Below are 21,698 nucleotides of genomic sequence, written 5' to 3'. Positions count from 1 at the left end.
CGTATGGTTTCTTCGCCACGCCGCGTGGCTTTTTACTGCTGTGGTGTCGCGGCTGCACGGTGACTCACCGCGGTTGTTGCGGCTGCTTCAGGATAAATTCTACTTGGAAGAGCCGCGCCCGCTATGGTTGTAAGCATCGCTGCCTACCTGAAAGACCGTATTTTTTTAAGGTAGTCACGCGTATATAACACGTGGGTTGTATCCTTGGATTTTGGTGGAAGATTAATTGCGAAGCTTTGTTCATTGCCTTCTGAATATGTGGCGTGAACTTTCCTCTAGACTTTGTAAATGGTAAGCAAATCTTTTACTACTTATATGTTTGTATTATTAGTAGGTTTGAACGCATTAGCATCTGTAGCTAATTAGATATGTGTGTTCGTCAGGCTAATAAGTAGCAATGTCACACACAGTTTAAAGATGTAGCACGGCAGCTAGGGCCGTAGGTAGGAATCAAACTTAGGGAGCCTGAACCAAGTCATATCAAATCAATAAATAATAAATCTATCCGTAATGGTGTATAGAATGTTGGCGTCAGTAAAAAGCTACGCCAGACATATTTTTTCACACTGAACAACGATCATGACGCGGGCTCGAAACGACAAACACGACAAGCAGCTCTTTTGGACGCACTCATATAGAATGTACTGCCGCGTGACACAGTTGCAAACAAGCCTAATAATAATTATGGTTGTAGAATATATAATATAATAGAATACTTATTTATATTGTAATGTAATATGGATAATTATATTTCACCAATGTCAACAAATGGCCAAAAGATGATAAACTATAGTGCTTTTACAATTTTAGCATAATGTGTAGCTTATCTACAGAAAAAATAACTATTAAAAATCTAACGATGCTTGGTTCTAATGATTAGAAGTCCCAATTATTAAAAAGAGACCTAACCGATTCATAATTAGTCAAAATCATTAACCTAAACTCTTTTATCTGGATCATCAGGGCGGCCATGGCCCCTGCCGTCCCCCATCTCCGCCACTGATGACAGCTGGTAGCCTCCTGATGCGAATGGCTAAGAGTGATAAGATTAAACGACTCATCGACGTCACAGTTATCGTAACACTATAATAGCGGGGATGACTCAGCCTAAATACATGGGCAACTCATAAACCAAGCACACAAAATGGCAGGAGGTCGAAACGCTGGGAACACACTGACGACGCGTACGCCGGCCCAAGTTCAGCACGGATCAAGAGGAAATCAAGCCAGAGCGGATCAAGAGATCATATGACCTGAGCAGACAATGGTAAAAAAGACGGTAAGGAAGGGAAACGTCAGAAACTACCACCGTGTCTCCTTTTCCTTCCAGAATAACAGCTTAGTTGTTGCCGCGTATTTCAATTTTATTTATCAACAGTAAATCGATATCTTTGTTGGTCCGGAAATTCTTCGGGCATAAGAGTGTAGTTATTCGGCGCCGATTGACTGGTCCTTTTCCTTCTGGGATAAGTCTCTGCTGCCTCCGTTCTCTCTCGTTGTTACCATGGAGGTTGGATTTGTTTCTTTTTCCTGGGATTTGTTCTCTGCTTGCGATTTTCCTCTGTACCTTTGTTGGATTCTTTATTTGGCTTGTTCCTGCTCTTGCGTTTCTTTTCCCTGCTACGGGCCTCTCCGACGAGGAAGAGGGCTTGTATTGCAGGCAGCACCACTTGTGTCTGGCTGTGGACGTGTTGCTGGCCCTTTCACTGCCGCGTGTTTTGCATGCTGCTACGGTGGCACCTGCACGTTGTGCTTCGTCTCTGCCGGTCACCGGCGGACTTCGGATAAATTCTGCAGCCTCACGTTACCCCTATTGGTGATTTCTGTGTTGCTTTGAACCCAACTGATCGAATCGACTATATGAACTGCAATGGTATTTGTTGCAGAGAATGATGTATTTCAGAGAACCGGATCTAAACTGATTATATAAGCTGAAGTACAAGAAGTCAAGTTACAATGACACCTAACGTTATGTTATATATTCTCACCAGCCTTACCAGCCTTTTATTTGTATCATTTTGTATGCGACACAGCAAAAAATCGTGCAACTCTACGGCTCTACGCCCTGCGCGCGCCAAACACTAGTAACATAATTACGCTAACAACTAAAGGCGAAGCCTGCCAGCCGCACTTATTACGTAATAACATAGACGGAGTAGAAACGAGTGACCTTAGCCACCCGTTTAGGACACGTCCAAGCCCAACAGTGTCTGATGGTAGCATCAATGTCAGCCGATTGCAGATTGCTCCATCTATGCTAACGCTAACACCACTACACAAAAAAAATAAACCAAAGGTTTTCTTGCATAAAGACCAACTGCCAGTTCTCATCTTTAGGGGCGACTCCTGATGTCTCCCCTCCTTTCTGTGGCTTCCTAGCGGCTTCCTGGGATTCCTATCCTATCTACCACGTGGGGTCACAAAAATAGCCTGTGCTGCTTCTGATTCACGGAAAGGAGCTTCTATAATTCGGAATGGTCCTTCCTCGAAACATCATCAAGGTAGTTCTTAAGCAACCTTTGATCCATGATCATGTTTGGAATCTGCAGAGAAGTGAAGTTCACAGTTCAGCACACGACTTCAGGAAATACGAGCACGGCAAAACAAGTATAGGAACTAGGAAGCCGGAGTCTGTACCTTTTCACCAAAGAAGATCTTCGAGTTATTGGCGATTGATTCAATGAACCTCAGCTCAAGATATTCTGGTGTAAGTTTGAGCCTATTAGCCTCAGCTTCCTTCAAGATCCTGCACAGCCCAAACCAAATGCAGCTATCAGTAGAAGTATCAAAAGGGCGTGATGTATGATCAGAACAATTTCGAAAAGGAATATAATAGTGCCAGTCATGCCTGTAGTAGTTTGCATCTGCCAGTGCTTTCTCTCGTGCAAGGTACATTTCGTTATCAATCTGCTCCTGCTTCTTGGAACTGTCCTTCTCCATCAGCTTCTGCTCCATCAGGATCTTGCTCACCTGTGCGTTCTTCTCTGCTTCAGATAGCGCAATCTTCTTCTGTGTTTCTGCCTCCTTCTCTGCTACCTTTTGCTTTTCAATAGCGATAAGTGCCTATGCATTGAAGATAGCATAAGCATACAGGATACATACATTCAACTCAAACTGATAAGTAGATTCAAATGAACATTGTGCTTTTGCAGTTCTAAATCAACATGATTTCATTCATGTAAGTATGTGGCATGCACTTTATCTTCAAGTATTTAAGTTAGCCTCACTAAACTATCCGGTGGTATGGTATCTGTCTAATGATGAATAAAATGGTTTGAATAAAGTTTGATGATCTAAATAAACATAACTGCTTTAAGACAATAGAAAAAAAAACATGAATGGAACTTCAGTACTGAGGTGCCACTAGGCATATATGCGTTCAGCCCCTCAAAACAGGTGTCCACGAATCACCTCAGAAACTAGCAAACTTCAATTATGTGACTTCCCATTTCAGCTAATTGCGAAAAACAAGAACCCTACTATCAATTACAGAAATTTATTCACTGTTCAAACCTTGTAATAACCATTGCTTACTATTGCAAAGACCTTAATACTCCACAAGTTCTGTCCTCAACAATCACACTAGAAGTTTTTCAGTCCACATGAACTGCCCATGAATGTTTGAAAAGAACAGGTGAAACATGTGATCTGGTATCTTGGAAGTACATACCTTTGTACGCTCCTCCTCCATAAGTTCAAAATTTCTCCTAATGCTACCAGGTATATTTGGCTTTGTAACACGAACACTGATGATTTCAATTCCAGGAGCATAGCGTGTGCAGTCTCTTTGAATAGCTTCTTTCATTGTTTCATCAATCTGAAATTTTGGCAGAAGAGGTGGGGTGAATCGTAGATACAGGTATTAGGTTTTCTACATTGCACGGCTGTGTACAAGGCAGTCAGAAGTTGTTTCACTAAAACAATTAACCAACCTGATCAAACATGTCAATGTAAACTTGCTGCAAACTGTGAGCACTGCAGAACTGGTTTATCTCATGATGAATTTTATCGTATATCCATGTCTTGTCATAGTGCACACCATAGTTGAGTAGTGTTTCATGCACATAGTCTTTACGGAGGCGGTTCACAACCTGCATGTGCAACAGTCAGTGTCAAGAAGTTCACAAACAGACAGATAGTCTTTGTCAAAAGAAGTTATAATAAAAAGAAGGGTAATACTATACCTCTATCTTGTCAAAGCTTATCATAACACCACCTTTTGTTCCACAAGGGATATCTCTGACCTGGTTTATCATCACGAACAGAATAAATATATTTCTAACACATTTGTTTAGCAACCTTAGTGGATCAAATCTAAATATATCATTAACTCGTCTGAAATAGAAAACAGTAACATTTCAATTTATATGTTAAAAATCAAACAAGGTGTGATACAAATAAGGAGAAACAGGCTTTTCTTTAGAGTGGAATAAACAGAACATTTGCAGGTGAACTGAACTACAGTATTAATGGAAACATAGGATGAAAAACAAAGTGCAAAGAGCATCACTTGCCTGGTCTGTTTGAAGTGTAACCTGTATTGCCTCATACTGGGTGATCCAAGGGAGCTTCAGATGAAACCCTATAAGCAGATTAAAAAGGTTAATGAAGATGCATTCAAACAAAAAGAAAAGGAGCATGACAATAATAAGGAAGTACCTGGAGGAGTGATTGTCTTCAGAAGAGCACCTCCTCTCCAGTATACCCCAACATGTCCTTCAGGAACTTGATGCAGAACGCTTGATGGAACTGAGAGTGAAATCTGCATATTTACCAAAACACGAGGTTAATACTAAAGAGTTCAATAGTATGCTTCCTCAATTATAGAAAGAAATGTATCCACTGTACAGTAGCAGATCAACTTTCCTTCGGAGTTTTGAACTCTGAGTGCTACTCCAACCAATACATAGTAAGGTAGTGGAGGCAGTGAAACTAATAAAATTCCAATCTGGGTAACGCAAGTCACTGGATTAAAATAAATCACCCACCAAATACACATAGAAATAGGCAAATAACATGCTCAAATAAACATTTTGAACCAATAGTAGAATATGTCTATGTAAAGCCAGTAAAAGACCATAATGCAGCTGATTGCCTTAAGGAAGTGCAGTTAATGTCATTTTGCACTTTTAAACTTTAGAATGGCAATGCGCTTCAAATAAATTGATCTCCAAATGGTATCGCATTTAATAGATCCTTTGATACATTTAACAAGAACAAATATTTGGGTGATGGCTGTTCTACAGACTCCATTTATACCCTAAGATAAAGGCACTCCATAGGTTAAATGAACATGGTAAGGTGCAGTCCCATATCATCTTCATATTCTTTTTCACTAAGATTAATACAAGATGGAAATGGTGAACAGGCCCATACAGTCAATAGTTACAAACTGGTGCATAAAAGATACCCCAACAGGCAGCAGGATGAAGTGTGTTGGTGCTAAACATGTGGACGTTAGGAGCATCAAGCAGTATCTAAAATCACAGTTCCCCTAACAAATGTGGCAAGCTACTTAAAAGGCACAAGCATGAACTCGTTTTAGCAGATGCAATGGTCAATGGATAACCGAGAGCAGGGGCGGATCTAAGAACCGGGCTGGGGGGTGCTGCAGCCCGGATCCAGCCCACAAAACTCTATTAACTTCCATGTTGTATATAGTGAAAACCAGTCCATGCATCTCCAAATTAGTCTATATAACTCATACATCAGATCAATCTCCATTGGTTCAGACCCGGCCCAACTCCATTTCTGGCTCCGCCCCTGACCAAGACCACTCTGATCATATCACTTTCCCAGCCAATTCAGGCATATGCATCACTTACACACAATGTGATGACCCATACGTCCATATGGGAACTCAACCAAATCAGCACCAAACCTAAACCCCAACGACCTACCAGTAACCATTTAACCCCCAAGGTCCCACTTCGAATCCACACCACAGCCCCACCGACCGACCCCCAGGACCAGCCGATCAGGAGCGCACGCGCGATTAGACATCCACCTACTCGCGATCGGGCGAAACAGATAAGGAAACAGGCGGGGATTAGGGAGGCTGGGGAGGTCAAAGGTCATCACTCACCAAGACGAAGCAGATGCCGATGAAGGCGACGACGCCGAAGGCGAAGGGGTCGGCGCCCGGCGGGGGCGCCTGGCGCCCGCTCGGCTGCTGCTGGAAGCGCGCCATCGACGGCGCCGGCGATGGCGGGGGCGGCGAGCGGCGGCTCTGCGCCGAGTCGGCGGTGACGTCCGACATCGCGAGGGGGAGTGCCTGGGAGCCTACAGCCTAGGGGAGGTCGGGCGGGTTAGGGTTTCGATCGGCTTGGGAGTGATGCGGGCGGGAGGGAGGGAGCGGGGAGCGAAACGGCGAGGACGAAGGCTGTCCTCGCGCGCCTTTGTCGTGTTGCTTGCGAGTTGGGTCAAGATTCAAGAACTCAAGCTGAAGCTTCTCAGATCTTTCCTTTTCTTTTTTTCCTGTGGCTTTTGGGATTTCTCGGAATCTAGGTTTGTCTTGGAGACTTGGACCCTTCCTGGAAAAGACTCCTGCGGTCCTGCTAGGCTGCTACCAGCGAGCATGTAGAATGAAATGTTAAATAGCTGTAGTTATAAGTTTTGAGAGAATTTTCTAAAACAAAAAGGGGTATTGAAAGAATCCATCTAAAATACACGGAACGGTCATGCCTTTGGAAAAGAATGTTCGAAATAATTCATTAGACCCGATAAAGATAGAGATAGAGATTAGAATAGCCTAAATATTGTGCAAGATACATAGGCTTTCCCCCTTGGTGCGGTGAGAAAGCCACTCGGAGCCTGGTGAAGCTTTGGGCCAGGCCCATGGAAGAAAAGGCGAATCTTTCCTTCCTACGGAGCCAAGTTCCAAGGTCGGCTAGTTGGCCCCTGGTCGGCCCAGCATCGTAGTCGCACTATGCTGAACGAACTGGAAGGCGTCACATGGGTCCGATGATCGACCACAAGAGAGCGAGAGACGATGCAGGCTTTCCTTTTTTTTCTTTTTTTTTTTAAAAAAAGAGATACCATAAGCGTCGGGATTTGTCTCGAACCGTGTTAGGTAACGCGGAAAGCGCCGTGCCAGCGCTCTGGATAATCTGGATCGGGTAGTTGCCCGCCGGCCGTGCGTGCGTGCGTGCCTGCCTGCTTCGTGGAAACGAAGCGAGCAGCACTGGTTGCAAGCAAGGAAGCCAGGCAGCTTCCGCTCCGACCACCCACCGACACTCCGCCGCCGCCGGCCTGCTTCGCTTTCCTGGACGGCCCCTCCTGCCCAACGACGCCACTCCGCAAAGCGTTGCGCCTCGCTTCAGGCACGCCGGCTACAAGTATGTACTACAACCTTGTGGGTTCAGGTCCTTGGAAAAGAAACTTCATGGAACTCAGCATGTCCAGCCTTCCTATCTTTTTTAAAAAAATATTTTTTTTTGCGTCAAAACAATTCCCTAATTAAAGTGTTGGGTCGCCCGATCCACGTGGCCACATCAAGGTCGACACCAAATTCAGAGGCCCAAGATTCTCCAATCTATATGCACATGTACTACATACAAATAAACATATTCTGCGAGGCCAGCAACCACCGCCAACAAGGAAAGGAATAGAGAGGTACACGACGGAAAGAGACCTAAGATCATCCACAGACAAATCCGGAATGAAAGCCATTGGCTTCCTCTACATTTAGTTACAGGCAAATCACGAAACAAGGAGAGCACAGAAAGGAAAGAGGCTAGCGACAACTCTTGTATGTAGTGACCAAACAAAAGGAGCAAGAAAGGCAATGGTCCTTGCAGGAGCAGGACAGAGACAGCCACCCCACCACCGAATGAGATCAAATCATACACCAGCATGCTGAGAAGGCGCCAAAAATACACCCCAACCACCGATGCCACAAACTGGAGCCGTCCAACCAATTCCCATTCCATTCCTCCTTTGTCGATGTAGTTCAGAGAACTGCTGGACGAGAGGGCGGAGCTGATGAGAACGGAGGAGGGGGGGAGCTAGTGCAGGGCTAGGAGCGAGAGGATGGCGGCGGCGAGGAAGGCGGCCGGGTGGACGCCGGGGAGCAGGCCGGCCGCGGCGCCGTCCATGGTGCCCGCCGGCCCCAGGCCGCTGCCGCCCATCCCCGTGCCGTTGAACCCGGTGCCCACGCCGGGGCTCAGGGTGCCCGTCGTCGCGCCGCCCACGGTCGTGGTGCCCGTCGCCCCGGAAGCGCTGCATGGTAGCATTCAGTTGTCAGTGATGTCTGATGATTTTTACGCGATGGAGTTTGTCCCGTTTGAAAATAATCTAGGCTGTTGACGACTATTATACGACGAGAAGCAGAGCTTTCTCGCCACTCTGTCTTTGTTAGCTCTCTTTTGTCTGCTACATGATACACACACAAGACGCACATGCATGGGAGAGAGGCTGTCCAGACCTTTTTCGTTAAGACGCAGCAGTCAGCCTACACGGTGGAAAGTCGCTGCATTTCTCTTTTACAGAGAGTTACTAGCAGCTAGTATGACAAAACCACATGCCAGAAAAAAAGGGGTGTCCAGCACAAAAAGCAGGTGGTTTGGATTCCAGATAAGCGTCAGGAACGAATCGATTCAGCCGGCCGGGTGGCTGAAAGCAAAACGTTTCTCTGCTGCTACTTGGTGTCGACAAAGACAAAGCGTGTGCTCCGGTTCGAATTGGTTGGGAAAGACTGGGAGGCAGCTTGAGGGCAAAGGGATGGAGAGAGCTGCTAGTAAACTGCACACATCACGCTGCTGCAGATGTCGCAACAAACTAACCAATTGCCAAAACTTGTGAAGCAATGTCAGTCGGTGGGGAATACGTGTGGTGAATGCGCGCGATTGGTATGGCTATGCAGACAAGAAGTAGACTCTAGCTGGCGCAGCTTCCTGCCTGCTGTTGCTTGCAAGGTAAACCATTCAGCTAAAATTGCTGCACCTTGCTCCCATGAATCAGTAGCTTATACTAGTGTCGGTGGACCATGCGTGATGAACAGGGCGGCTGAAATGTGTTAGGTGTTGGGCGCGCTGATTGACTAGGTTGTCTCTGAGAATCTCAATTTGACCATGTTGCCAGGGTGGCAGGGAGGGCATAATGAGCACACCTTATTCTACAACAAGAATCTCCAAAGAGAGAGAAAAAAAGCAAGTGCTATGAAGCTCTGGTGCTGGAGGAGGAGCAGATGGCAATGCCGTACCTGGCAGTCGAAGGGAAAGTGCACCCGGAGAAACCTGCAAAAAGAAAAAAAGACGCATCAAAATGAGATGAGATGGCAAAGCTGTGTGAAGATGATAATAAGTAGATCAGAGACGAGGGAGGGAGCACGTACTGGGGTCGGCGGTGGAGATGGTGGCGGCGCCGCCGAAGTCGCAGGTGGCACCCTTGGCCTTGTTGTTCTGGTAGTAGCTGTTGGCGGCCCAGGAGCAGTGCGCGGCGACGGTGTTGGGGTTGTAGCACCCGCCGCCCTGCAGGATCGACGAGCAGTCCGCGCCGTCCCCGCACGAGAAGTCGATCACCTTCTGCAGCGCCGTCACCGGCTGGTCCGACCGGCACACGCAGAACTCTGCCATGCCCAGCGTCGCCAAGACAAGGAACGGACAGAATGCGTGAGGGGTTGAGAGGACAGAGGAGGGATGGATTTTTATTGGGATTTATTTGGGAACATGTGATGATCCATGGAGCAACAAAGGAAGCCTTTTCGGGCCTAGTATCTTGAAAATAGAAATGAAAAGGAAAAGAAGCTCCCACAAATAAATCCAACACCAAGAACCACATCAGGAAAGCAAAGGAGATGTCTCCCTGCACCCTGATGAAAACAAAAGAAAGGAAAAGGAGGGGGGGGGGGAGCGAGAGAGAGAGAGAATGCGTGGTGCATACCTGAAGCAGCGAGCGTGGAGGACAAGAGGAACACGGCGGCCGCCAGCGCCAACGCCGTCTCCATTGCGCAGCCCACCGGAGATGAAGAAGAAGAAGCAGAACAGAGCAAGAAAGAAACCGAGACGAGCTCAAATGTCGCAAGCTTGCGCCTCACACTATGACACTAGGTAGAAGAGGAGCGAAGCGAAGGACGAGCTGGTGGTGAGTTCCTTTCGGATCCTAGCTGGAAGCTGGAGCGTTCCTGGCGAGCCAGCGAGTTCAGTCACGAGGGGAGGGGTGCCCGTGCTGCTCTGCAGTCTGTACATGCGCCGCCTAGTTATAGTGGGGGAAGGGCAGCACGGCAGCAGCGCAAGGGCAGGCTGGCTGGTGAGCCGTGCGGGTACAGGACAAGGGGCCGCGGCTGCGTCGGCTACTTCCATCCATCAGAAATTCAGAATCTTGGTTTTATTTACTGCTCCCTCTAGTTCTGACAGGATCTGGATTAATTTTTTTCCCCACTGATATGCTCCTCCTGCTCCAGTATTTGCTCACGTTCTGGATCCTCAGCGGCAGGCTCGGCCTCAACGGTCGAATTGGATCCTCGTCGAGCCGGCTCCAACTCTGAGCGTTCTATTTCTATCCCTTTTTCTCTTCTCCTCTTCTCCATTTTTTTTCCTTAGGACTACTGTTCTTCCTCTTCTTTTGGCCTGCCGCCTACTCTCCTTCCACACGGAGACGACCCTCCTCTTTTGGGCGCTTCAATCCTTGGCCAAAAAGACCCCCACGGCTAGGGCTAAGACCAACATTGACTTTTTGTCCAAAGGAAATAAAATCTCCGTCGCTGAAAGTTTTTAGCACTTTGGAATCTGTGCTAACGCGTAGGAGACGTACGTGGAATTTGCTTGGCAAGCAAGACCGAAAGTGCTCCTCTGCATCTTTTCCGAGTTGTCGTCCATCTCGCAGTACCAAAGTTGCTACTAGCTTTTAAGCCTTCACCCAGTTCGGGCAGCCAAACTCCGTCGTACACACACAAAAGGAGAAAAAGAAAAAAGAAAACGAAAACCTGGTCGCACCAGTTTTCAGCTCGTGCCGGTTTAAAAAGGAGTTCCTAGCTACTGGAAATATTTCCACAGCTAAACAAATGGCGATCAAATTTGGTCAAATGGCCAAACTAAAGTGATGCAAGCTTTATCCATCTAGGCAGCAGTCATCAAACCAATCCACAAAGTTTACTTCACTTTAGTGCTTTTAGAACATGAAAACGCACGAGTTGAGCGAGCTAAATGCAAAAGTGGTTTGCAAATTGGACCCGTCATGCCTCACACCGCCACCGGTGTGTTCTTGGAAGCCTAGCAAACCATACCAGCAAATTCAACTAGCCACTTTGAGTTCACGGCTCCAGATGAAGCAACCAAAGAAAACACCTAGCTTAGGCGTGTTCAGTGACATGTATAAATTACACTTTGAAGACACGCAGCTTAAGTTGCACAAGTACAAACGAGACAAAAAGAGTCAAATACCATGAATCGTGTATCTAAAAAGTTTCTATGTGCCCATGAATCAAAAAGTAGAAGAACCGTTTTGCGTTGGGTTGCATTGGGTTTGAAGACGTATTTTGGACGAGACATGTCCGGAGATAATCGCCTAAGCAGGGGGAAGTATTATTTATGAAACCGAACTCCCCAGCGAGGTCTCGGATAAGGCTTGAAGATGGATGTGCTTATCACACTCGTATAGCTGTATCCTAAGTAGGGCTTACATGGGACTAGACGAGCAAGCCATTATAAATACATCAAATGATCTAATACCTATTTATATCTTTATTTATGCTCATGTAGAGAACTTTAATTATGCAGGCTGGCTGACTCGCTGCTGGTGAGGGTACCGAATGAGTGGCGGCTACAGGACAGGGACAAGGGCGCGCTACTCTGTAGTCTGTGCTTGTTTGGTGATCCGTCAGAATCTGGTTCTGTTCACTGCTTCCTCAAGTTACCAGTCACTTGGGGCAGGGCAGGCAGATGCAGAGCTAGATAAGACGACCATTTGGTCCTGACAGGATCTGGCCTCTTTTTTTTTTTAACTAATGCTGCTGCTCCAGTACTTGCTCGTGTTCTCGATCCTCAGCCTCAACGATCGAGTCGGATCCTCGTGTTGTGGACAAACGGAACAGGCGACGACAGTCTCCTTTCACACAGCGACGACCGTTCTTTCGCGCTTTATTATCTTTTCTTTTTAATTTTTTTTTGCCAAACACCTTCATTTGCTAATGTTGTTTTTTGGAAAAAGGATAAAATCTCAGTCATTGAAAGCTGGCAGCACTTTAGAAAACCACTGCATGCACAAAGCCTATAACACTTATCCAGGATATTGATTAGTTATTTTAGAGAAAATTAACATTCTTGTTGGGGAAGATGAAGACTCCCTGATCCTCAGCGTGACCTCCAAAGTTCAAACTGCCCCTCAGCAAGCAGAACCTCAGCAATCAATAGTACTAGGAAAAAGAAAACCCAAAGCATGTAGCTGGAGAAATTGTTGGACAAGAGGTTTCTATTCTCATCAGGATGCACAACACCCATGCTTGGAGGGTTTAGAAATTTTTTCACATTTAATCGATTTGGATTTCATCGGTGAACTAGTCGATTGCCCATGCTTGGAGACGTTGATAGCTGGATATGGCTGTAATCCTGAACACCTACCTACCCTTCATGGCTTCATGCCCATGGTCACCACCGTATAGAGGAGAACTGAGAAGTGCAGCTTGGACATATGAGAGCCTGAGAAGCAGCCCTCTCATCAGCCTAACCAACCAGTATATATGTTAGGTTCAGGGTCTAAATAAAGTAATACACATATGCATGTCTGTTCTAGAGCGTGAAATAAAGTTTGCCACGAAACAGCACCCTTTTATTCTTGTTTCCTTCATGAATAGCTGAAGGACCCCTTTACGCCATCCAAGCTTTCTCCAAGGGATGATCTGAAAAGAAAAACAAATACAATAGCAAATGTGGGAGTGAGAGAACATGTCAGGTAACCAACTTCAAGCCCAGAGAGACTAAAGTTAAACAGAAAAGAAAATCCATACACTGGTAATAACAATTACAACCTAGATATCTTATGAGTCCAAGGTTAGAGTGTTGCGAAAACATAACAGAATGAATGACAAAAGTCTCAAATGTAAATGCATTATTGCAAATAAGCGTCTCTTAGAAGACTATCCTTTTGACAGCATGGTTTTCTAGCAATAAAGTGATTTCTGTTTCCTTTCACATGAGCTTTCACATAATACTATTTCAGTAAGTAGCAAATATAAGAAAGATGGGGCCATGTTGAACAAAGTGATCTTCTGCATTGTACAGCAGTTCACTAGGTGTAAATACTAATAATTGGCTTATTTGGAGAGCTAAAACCTCAACTATGCGGAAAGAACTGTGAGGACCATTAGATCATGGGGATCAAAGTGATCTTCTCAGCTATTCTAAAGATTAGAAAATAACAGAGCCTGAACTTGATCGAGTCAACTACTCCCTACAAGTTTTCTTAAGAATAATAACCCCAGAATATTGATATGCTAGCACCTGAACTAGCGTATTTGTTCCTTAAGGAAATAAATGCTTAACTCCATGCTTTATAATAGTTCATATAAAATTATATGATGGTAAAATGCACAAAGAAACACAAATTAATGAAGCGCAATAATTCAGTTCTCTTCCTAGTCAGCAGGGTTTATTTATGTATACAGAGCTAAGTCAACTGGCTGATTCACCTTTCCAGTGGTCAAAGGGTGCACCTACTAAATGAAAATATACCAACGAAAAACTGGAACCCAAATGGAGCCAACAGGCAGCAGGTCATTGTTGACAGTCAGTCAGGCAACCAACACTAGGATGTATCAAGATGTTGGTTGATCACCAAAATGAACACAGCAGCACCTCAGTATTTAGACTGCAATAATAGTGATAGCTGAGTGGGAAACAGAAGGACTAAACCTTTGTTCCACTGCAGTATGAAATTCATGGAGGTTGTGTAACTTAGATGATGAGCAATTGGGCAGACTAACATAATCGTTTGCTTGGTAGGAATAACATTGAATGAACACTAAAATACACTGACATGCTCACCTATGTCCACAGCTATTTACCCTTACCCCCTTCATACCCTATAGTTACAGACAGAATGCCGTAAGCACAATTAAGTAGGCATATACGGAATTGCATAATCAACCTTGTAGTTTAATTTGCTCACAGCAGTCACGAGATTTACAGAAAGTTATAAGAAATCAGTATATGAAGACTGCTCAAAGGTACACTCATATAGGGAATGAAACCTTCTGGAAAAAACAAAATCCTCTCTACCTTCTTCTTAATATCTTAATAATTCAACGCTGTTCATTGTCAGGCGGTTTTAGTTATGTTATGAGAGCTAAACAATCATGGGAGGAATAGTATTACTATCATTCCTTTCATTGTACACGTGAACCCACAATGTCTTACTTCAACAGTCGAACACAACGCAGACCCAATTCAAAGCCCAAAAACGCAACAAACACATCCAGTTGTTTCAGCGATTCTTACTTGTGCATGCAGTACTTGTACTCCTGGCTGCGGACATAATCCAGCTCCCCTTCTTCAAGCTACACAACAAACCCAGGCAAAAATCAGCGAGAAAAGCACCTCCTGCAAACAGCAGCCGCGGGAACGCACTACGCACGCCACCACTCACCGGTCCCGCCGTAGATGAGTCGTAGCACTCCGGGAGGCAGCGCAGCACGCATTCTCCTTCTCCGTCCGAGGACCTGCACACCCACCCCCACAGCCCGCTGCGGCGCCGTCAGCCGCGAGAGGAAAGCGTCAGAACAACACAGGAACATCGCGTCGGATGCGTCCCGACTAAACAGAAAGGGCAGAGAACAGCACGCACTTCTCGACGTCGGTGTAGCAGGCCTCCTTCTTCTGCCGGATCTCGTTGTCCTGCACCAGGAAGTTCCGCAAGCGCGATGAGACGGATGCAGGAAGGGCTGGAAGAGGCGTCAGTGGGGAAAGAGACGACAAGGTCAGGTGAGGAGAGGGAGACGCACGGAGATGGGGCGCCGAGAGGATTTGGCGGTGGCGGACGCGAAGAGGAGAGCGAGGGTGAGGAGGAGAGAGTAGGCGGCGGGGAATCGCCGTGGACTCCGGCGGGACGGATGCGTCGGCGGCCGGGAAGACATGGCGCGGGGTGGGGATCCGATCCCCTGGCAGGAGAGCAGAGCCCGATCGAATGTGGTAGTCTGGTAGAGTTAAATGGAGACAACTCATTTGAATCGCGATCGTTACATCCCAGAACGAAAACCATATGCGATCGAATCAATTTAAAATCAGATTGAATGAATAGTTGCTATTGCCATTTCATGAACTGATTGCTATTTACTTGTATGAATATAGATGCAAATGTGATTACGTATAAATAATACAAATAGCCATTGCAGAAGTTTAGGCCTGCGTCAGAATCTTCTGCTTTGCTTTCGAAAATTCAGTGCTCATGAACTTCGTTGCCACGAAGGCTGTAAACTAAACAAACCCTGAAACTTTCATGAGAAATAAGGTTATTTTGTTTAACGCGTCAATGTACACTGCGTTCCAGGCTGGAACACTACACAAATTTGTGCAGACAAGCTGGAAGACTGTACATTTGTCCACACTCCACAATCATGTTTCTGCATCCTTTCCTCTGATTTTCGCCAAAACTGCCTCAAGTTCTTATAAACGACGACACATGTTGGCAATTGGCATGATGACAAAATGACTAGTGAGAAGCAGTCTATAACTCTATCATTCTAGAAAGCCGTCCAGGACAGATTCTTTTCCCCAGCAGCTTTGAGCGGCAAAATTATGATCACCAGACTGCGATGCCATTAAAATTCAGAAAACAGGATCACAAAAATTCACTCTGGCTGTGCAGTTACTTTGGCCTGAGTTGGACGATCATCACGGTTCCGAATAAACCTGGGTTTAGTGGTTCTGCTGATCACGAGTAAGAATGCTGCTATCATGAGGAATCCTTTTAGCAGCAACGGAACAGCAGGCTCAGCCCCTCGGCGAGAAGTCCATCCTGGAATAATAGGCTGTACACTGATTGAAGCGTATCTCTGATCCCCTTTATCTTCCCTAGAATGGTAGAATGGAATTATTAATTAGCTTTACCAAAGCACATTCAAGTTCTACAGAATGAGGTCAATGCAGATAAGCTAGGCATGTGAAACACATACACATATGTCCCTTGCCATTGAATAGCAAAATTTTAACAGAAAAGATTTTAGGTTCAGAGCACTAAGTCTATGTCCTCTTCGTCATGCACCAGGTACTAAGATAGCTGGCTTGGCACATCAATCAGAAGCAATAATATTGATATAATCAGGATAAACACCCAACATTTGATTGCAAGAACTAATGAGAAATTGTCTACCTGAACAAATTCCATATAGACCCCCAGAATGATCTTTTCCTCCTTGCAGATGGATGGAGGGATGGAACTTCATGTGGAACTGAAATATTCTGAGCTTTACTTAGTGTGGCAAGCTCTTCAACGAGCGAACGCTCCCGATCACTGTAGAAATCAAAAGCAGTGGCAGATCATCAAAAGTCAAAACAATACAAGTAGAATCCGTAACTGGGATGCTAACACCAAGACATAATAGTGAGATATGCTTCTGCAAAACTAGATTTCTAATGTCCATAACAGACGGACTAACCAACTGCAAAACATGGAGGGATGAAAGGATAGTTAAGATGACATAACAGGTACTATGCGAGGTTATTGTTGTTGGCTGCTGAGGCCTGCTAATCCAATCCGTTATGTATATTTGGTTCACATTTCAAATTGTAGATTGGCTAGTTTTTAGTAGCTTCCAGAAGTTATATTTAGGAGACAGTTCTGCAAATATATGAAGTTGGAGAAGAAATCAAACTTGTCAGGGTGTAAAGTGTAAACAAAATATTTTTCCATATATGCTGTTAGACAGTGCTGGCAACTCAAACCTGATATTCTTCGGAATCTTCACCTTTATCACGAAGTAGTGATCTCCTCTGATGTTAGGCCTGCTAATGTCCGGAACTCCTAATTGAGAAAATTTTAAGTTCTCTCCAGGCTGAGTGCCAGAAGGAATATGAAGATCCCTGAATCCTTCTACTGTTTCAACCTGAAAAGACAAACTTCCTTTCTTTGTTAAGCTGAAGTGGGAGGTTTGCCAAAATCAAATGAGGAGCATTACCAACACTAGGGAATTAAATAAAATAGACTTGAGTCTAACAAACACACGTCAAGTTTGTATCAATTTATTTTAATAACTACTAAATGATATTCGTAAACAAGGCATAATACGAATGGGCCTTTTGATCTTTAACAGCTAACCTTCACTGTGGTTCCCAAGATTGCATCAGTATAATCAACTGAGACATCCGAGTACAAATTGAGACCATCTCTATGGATGCCTTGTTTTTCATTAACGCGAATGAATATATACAGGTCGCCACTCGCTCCCCTGCCAATAAGATAGAAATGCATAACATTTAACAGTTGCAACTATTTACATTAGGTGGATCTTAAATTGTGGCTTGCAATTCTACATGGTGCATATTTATTATTTAAATCAGATTTAAAGATTGCTTGGTTTGTTAGTTTTACAAAACTCGGTTTTCACTAAATCAACTTTACAGTTAACAGTGAATAAATTTTTTCTTTAGATTGGGAAAACATGTGGATAATGATTTCCTGTTTTTATTAATAGTCAAAAAATGAATTTATGAAAATTCATTCTTGGTTGTTGTTCACAAAACTGAACAAGGGATAAATAAATCCACTATTCAATAAGGTAAATTGGTAGTCAAGATCCTAACCAACTAATAAACTAAAACCATGTTTGCTAGAACTCACAATGAGAAACATTTTGACTAAACTGATCTTAGAACTGTTCATCCAAATAAAAACTTAGCGTGGTAAATAGCGTTTTCAGTAACAAATTAAAGGGGGTTAGCATTCATCCAGGAGGTATTATTCAGTTTAACCTATGTAACTAATTCAACACCTTGTTATGTTTGTAAAGATTTCAGTAGGGAGTGCACAGCTTCAAATTAGTTATGCCCTTATGCTCAAATCAAACATACAATAAGCTACATAAATGATGGAAGGACATAAATGATTATATAATAGCTTCTCATCACATACCTTTGCTTATCAACACTACCTCCTCCTCTAACTCGAATGGTGGAGCCATCAGCAATGCCTCCAGGTATGTCTACTTTAATATCGCGTTCAACTTGGACTTTGCCTGAACCGTGACATTCTGTGCAATGTTCAGTAATTACCTTCCCATTGCCACCACAATTTAAGCATGAAGATATCTACAGAATGCAACAATATAGGATATTGCACAAACTATATCATGTTAAAGTTCAGAAAATAGAACTATGCAAAAACAGTAAGTTAGTAACAATGATACATATATTACTCATGTGATGTATGGGCACAATGAAGCATAAAAAATCAAACCTTTACTAAATTTATTGCATGTATTTTTGCTAGTAAAAGGATCATGATACAAACCTCAGAAGATCGGCATTTCATAAAATCACACACATAGATTGTATTTGGTAACCCCATTCAGAAATGTAGAAATTATGTGGTTTCACCACTCTGATTTTCCTTTTGGAAATTTGAATGTTGACCCTTTTCCCTTTTTTACCATGTGGAATGACTAGTGTGTCCCTCATTTTTGTTTTGTTGACTTGCTCTTCTTGTTTTGTCTTAGCAAAAAAGAAATTAAAAATGATAAGAAGAAAACAGATGATAAACCCATTACTACCATTTTCATTACAGAAATCTAAATGTTTTTGTGTACAATAGTGGTCAAAGTATTAAAACTTGGTTACACTCTAGGAAGATAGTTTAGACAGGTGATAGTAAATTTAGCATCCATCATACTAAGTAATGTTGGTCACATTAGAAGTGGAGGTGAATAAAAACAATCACAGACAACACATATTTCATGTAGAAATAAGTAATTCACCTGAGAAACAATACCAAAAGGTGTCCTTTGAGTTTTCATCAACCTGCCCTGACCTCTGCATCGAGTGCATTCTGTGATGCCATTGCTAGATTTAGATCCAGTCCCATGACAAGTGCCACATGTTTCATGGCGAAAAATATTGATTTCCTGTTTGCCTCCAAGGATTGATTCTTCAAAAGAAAGGAGAAGATCATAGCTGTAATGTAGAAAAGATGTTGTAAACAGGTATTCAAGATGTAATATTCCATTTTGTGCTTAGTTGAAAGAGTTTACCTAATATCAAGTCCCCTGTTGTCGTTCACTTCCGCACTGTAATGAAATCCCCCAGGGGCCATGCTATCTCCAAAAATCTTGTCAGAACCACCAAAGAATGCATTAAAGAGTTCATATGGATCAATCTGCAAGATAAAATAAAATGCTTAAGGTCAAGTCACCCACATGTCAATGAAGTAGTGGGAGTTTGATCAAACAGTTTGTTGAGGGCTTGAGGCAAAGGTGAGAAGCCAATTTACAATTCAGCCCATAATAACATCAAAACTGGATCCCTCTTACAGGTATGTCATTAAATTGATAAATATAAAACGCATTTACCAACAATTGCCAGGATAATAACTTCAATGAAGATGTTATCCATCAAAGGAAAATAGATTTTATATCCAACTGTAGGAATAGAACTGACAAAAATGGAAAATTATTTATTGCTAAGGGCCTGTTTGGAACGGAGGAATATAAAACACATGAACGGGAGAAAACACAGGAATAGGAAAGGAATGAGATGGTAAAACAAAGGATTGGAAAAACAGAGGAATTTTGTAGAACGAGCATTTGGAACACAGGAATAGAAATGGTATACAAAATTAAAAAAAATTCATGTTGTTTGCATTAATGACGCACTATTTTTGTTTTGCTTATAAAAAACTGACAGGAAATTAAGGCATATTTCCTTTTCATGCCACAGACAAATGAACCCTACAACTGCATACCCAACATGTTAGCTTCAGATTAGCTGTAGGTCATTTATTAAGCGGTGGTCGATGGAGTATTGAAGCTGTGAAAACTTTCAGGTGCACGGCTACAAGAACGATGCATCTGAAGAATGGTTTCAACCGATCTTTGACCTGCTTAGACAACAACTTTGCTTTTCTTCAATCACAGGAAATTTTCCTTTAGCTCAGACCGGATGTTTTCTTTCCTCCAAAAGGTGCAGGTGGAGGAAACTTTCCAAAGGAAAGGATTTGCTCTATCCTCCGTTCCAAACACCATGAACAGTGTAGAAAATGGAGGATTCATTATTCCTACAATTTTCCTTTGGAATTCCTACAATCCAAACAAGTCCAAAAGAAAAATGAGTACCCCATGTGTACCAATATCTCCATGAACGTAATCACCATAGAGCCCTTCTTCCCCAGAACGATCATACAATGATCTTTTATCTTCATCTGATAGAATCTGAAGGAGAAAATAAAATGAATCACATAAAAGGACGGTCTCTGATAGCATTCATACATCAAAGTTTTCAAGTGTTCTACTCATATATACTCTTACTCTGTAGAAATAGCCAACTTAACTGGCGGAAATTCTAATTAAACTAGTTAAATTCCAGTTTGATCCTAGGATAGTTTTGAGAAACCAGTTCTGCAAGAGTTTGACTGGAAACTTTTTAGATGGAGTTTCAGCTATATCAGATAAAGGCAAAATGAATAGTTGGAATCCCATGGGGATCATATTACTCCAGAAGACTAGGGGAAAATAGATAAGGAAACACAATTGCTAGTGTGAGACTAGTACCACAGTAAGTCCACACGTAGTAGCATCCTAATGTTCTTTCATAATTGCAACAGAGGGGAGTGGCAGCAGGTAGAATCACAACAGTATGATCCATAGAAATAACCACATCTTGGTAAAATAATCTAATATGTGGTCCTAATCGCCTTCAGGATTTTTGCCGAAGCTAGAGGGCAGAAGATACCTCATATGCAGCACTTATCTCCTTGAACTTTTCTTCAGCCTCAGGGCTCTTGTTCATATCAGGATGATACTGCAACAGAAAGCAAACCAAGAAAGTATGTTCAAGGTCTCTAGCCACGGCATTAATTAGATATGTGAAAATCTTAGATAGCAAGACAGCATGGTTTGATATAACGTCTCAAAAGAATAACAGATGATCAGCCAACACCATTTATTTCAATGCATAGTATAAGAACATATCTTGTGATACTTTCACGCATCGGGATCGAACATCGAAGAGTTATGCAGATGGATCAAATCAGTAGCATCACTACAGTTCGTCACATGGACATAGCTAGCCTAAACTGAACGTCTGAACTATGCACACTATAGCAACGTAACCCAATCTAACGCAATGGGAGGGGAAAGGAAAGGGAGGAGAGCAGAACCTTGCGGGCCAGGGTCCGGTAGGCGGCCTTGACCTCCTGCAGCGTGGCATCGCGGCGGATATTCAGCGTGGCGTAGTAGTCCTTCGCTCCGCGCCCGGCCGCAGGCGATCCCCTCCCGAATGCGGCGGGGAGATGGGTCCGAGCGCGGGCGTGGCGGGGGAGGCGGAGCCGAAAGTGAAGCACGTCGGATGTGGAAGCCGGCGTGGTTTGGCGGAAGGAGCAGGGGAGGCTAGGCGTCGGGTTTGGATTTGCGGGGAGGAAGAGCGCGGTGGCCGACATTGGAATGGGATTGGGAGGCCCTTGGCAGAGGGCTTCAGGCGAAGAGCCGTCGCTGGTGTGAAAGGAGACAGGCGATACGAGAACTGTTTCTTTAGAATTTGCTTTGCAAAAATTGCAAGCAA

The 21,698-nt window shown here is 43.8% G+C and overlaps 4 protein-coding genes across 5 annotated transcripts; all 4 read right to left on the bottom strand.

The window, feature by feature from the left end:
- Positions 1-2,099: 2,099 nt before the first annotated feature.
- Positions 2,100-6,451, bottom strand: LOC112877831 (erlin-2-B). The gene is made up of 9 exons (XM_025942202.1): positions 6,086-6,451; positions 4,660-4,762; positions 4,515-4,582; positions 4,185-4,244; positions 3,933-4,091; positions 3,671-3,817; positions 2,849-3,063; positions 2,638-2,746; positions 2,100-2,543 (listed from the first exon to the last, which is right to left on the bottom strand). The coding sequence occupies exons 1-9, from the start codon at positions 6,257-6,259 to the stop codon at positions 2,463-2,465; spliced, it is 1,116 nt and encodes a 371-aa protein (XP_025797987.1). The 5' UTR covers positions 6,260-6,451; the 3' UTR covers positions 2,100-2,462.
- A 1,059-nt stretch (positions 6,452-7,510) lies between these two features.
- On the bottom strand, positions 7,511-10,678 carry LOC112873610 (PLASMODESMATA CALLOSE-BINDING PROTEIN 2-like). Its single transcript, XM_025936619.1, has 4 exons — positions 9,883-10,678; positions 9,335-9,568; positions 9,203-9,236; positions 7,511-8,220 (listed from the first exon to the last, which is right to left on the bottom strand). The coding sequence occupies exons 1-4, from the start codon at positions 9,944-9,946 to the stop codon at positions 8,007-8,009; spliced, it is 546 nt and encodes a 181-aa protein (XP_025792404.1). The 5' UTR covers positions 9,947-10,678; the 3' UTR covers positions 7,511-8,006.
- Positions 10,679-12,239: 1,561 nt separating this feature from the next.
- Positions 12,240-15,155, bottom strand: LOC112876567. The gene is made up of 5 exons (XM_025940702.1): positions 14,936-15,155; positions 14,779-14,828; positions 14,433-14,677; positions 12,762-12,835; positions 12,240-12,659 (listed from the first exon to the last, which is right to left on the bottom strand). Exons 1-4 carry the CDS (start codon positions 15,065-15,067, stop codon positions 12,804-12,806), a joined length of 459 nt encoding a protein of 152 aa, XP_025796487.1. The 5' UTR covers positions 15,068-15,155; the 3' UTR covers positions 12,240-12,659; positions 12,762-12,803.
- Positions 15,156-15,354: 199 nt separating this feature from the next.
- LOC112876566 (chaperone protein DnaJ-like) lies at positions 15,355-21,693 on the bottom strand. Of its 2 annotated transcripts, XM_025940700.1 has the most exons (10): positions 21,298-21,681; positions 20,871-20,939; positions 20,255-20,350; positions 19,175-19,299; positions 18,902-19,097; positions 18,061-18,236; positions 17,248-17,377; positions 16,875-17,035; positions 16,303-16,443; positions 15,355-16,004 (listed from the first exon to the last, which is right to left on the bottom strand). In XM_025940700.1, exons 1-10 carry the CDS (start codon positions 21,574-21,576, stop codon positions 15,782-15,784), a joined length of 1,596 nt encoding a protein of 531 aa, XP_025796485.1. In that variant the 5' UTR covers positions 21,577-21,681; the 3' UTR covers positions 15,355-15,781. The 2 variants fall into 2 exon arrangements, with proteins under 2 accessions (XP_025796485.1, XP_025796486.1); XM_025940701.1 differs by lacking the exon at positions 15,355-16,004 and having other exon boundaries at positions 16,312-16,443; positions 16,898-17,035; positions 21,298-21,693.
- Positions 21,694-21,698: the final 5 nt, after the last annotated feature.

Source organism: Panicum hallii, chromosome 9 (genome assembly GCF_002211085.1).
Source record: "Panicum hallii strain FIL2 chromosome 9, PHallii_v3.1, whole genome shotgun sequence".
NCBI classification, from domain to species: domain Eukaryota; kingdom Viridiplantae; phylum Streptophyta; class Magnoliopsida; order Poales; family Poaceae; genus Panicum; species Panicum hallii.
The sequence above is the reverse complement of the archived record's forward strand: the minus strand, read 5'-3'. Positions and strand labels throughout refer to the sequence as shown.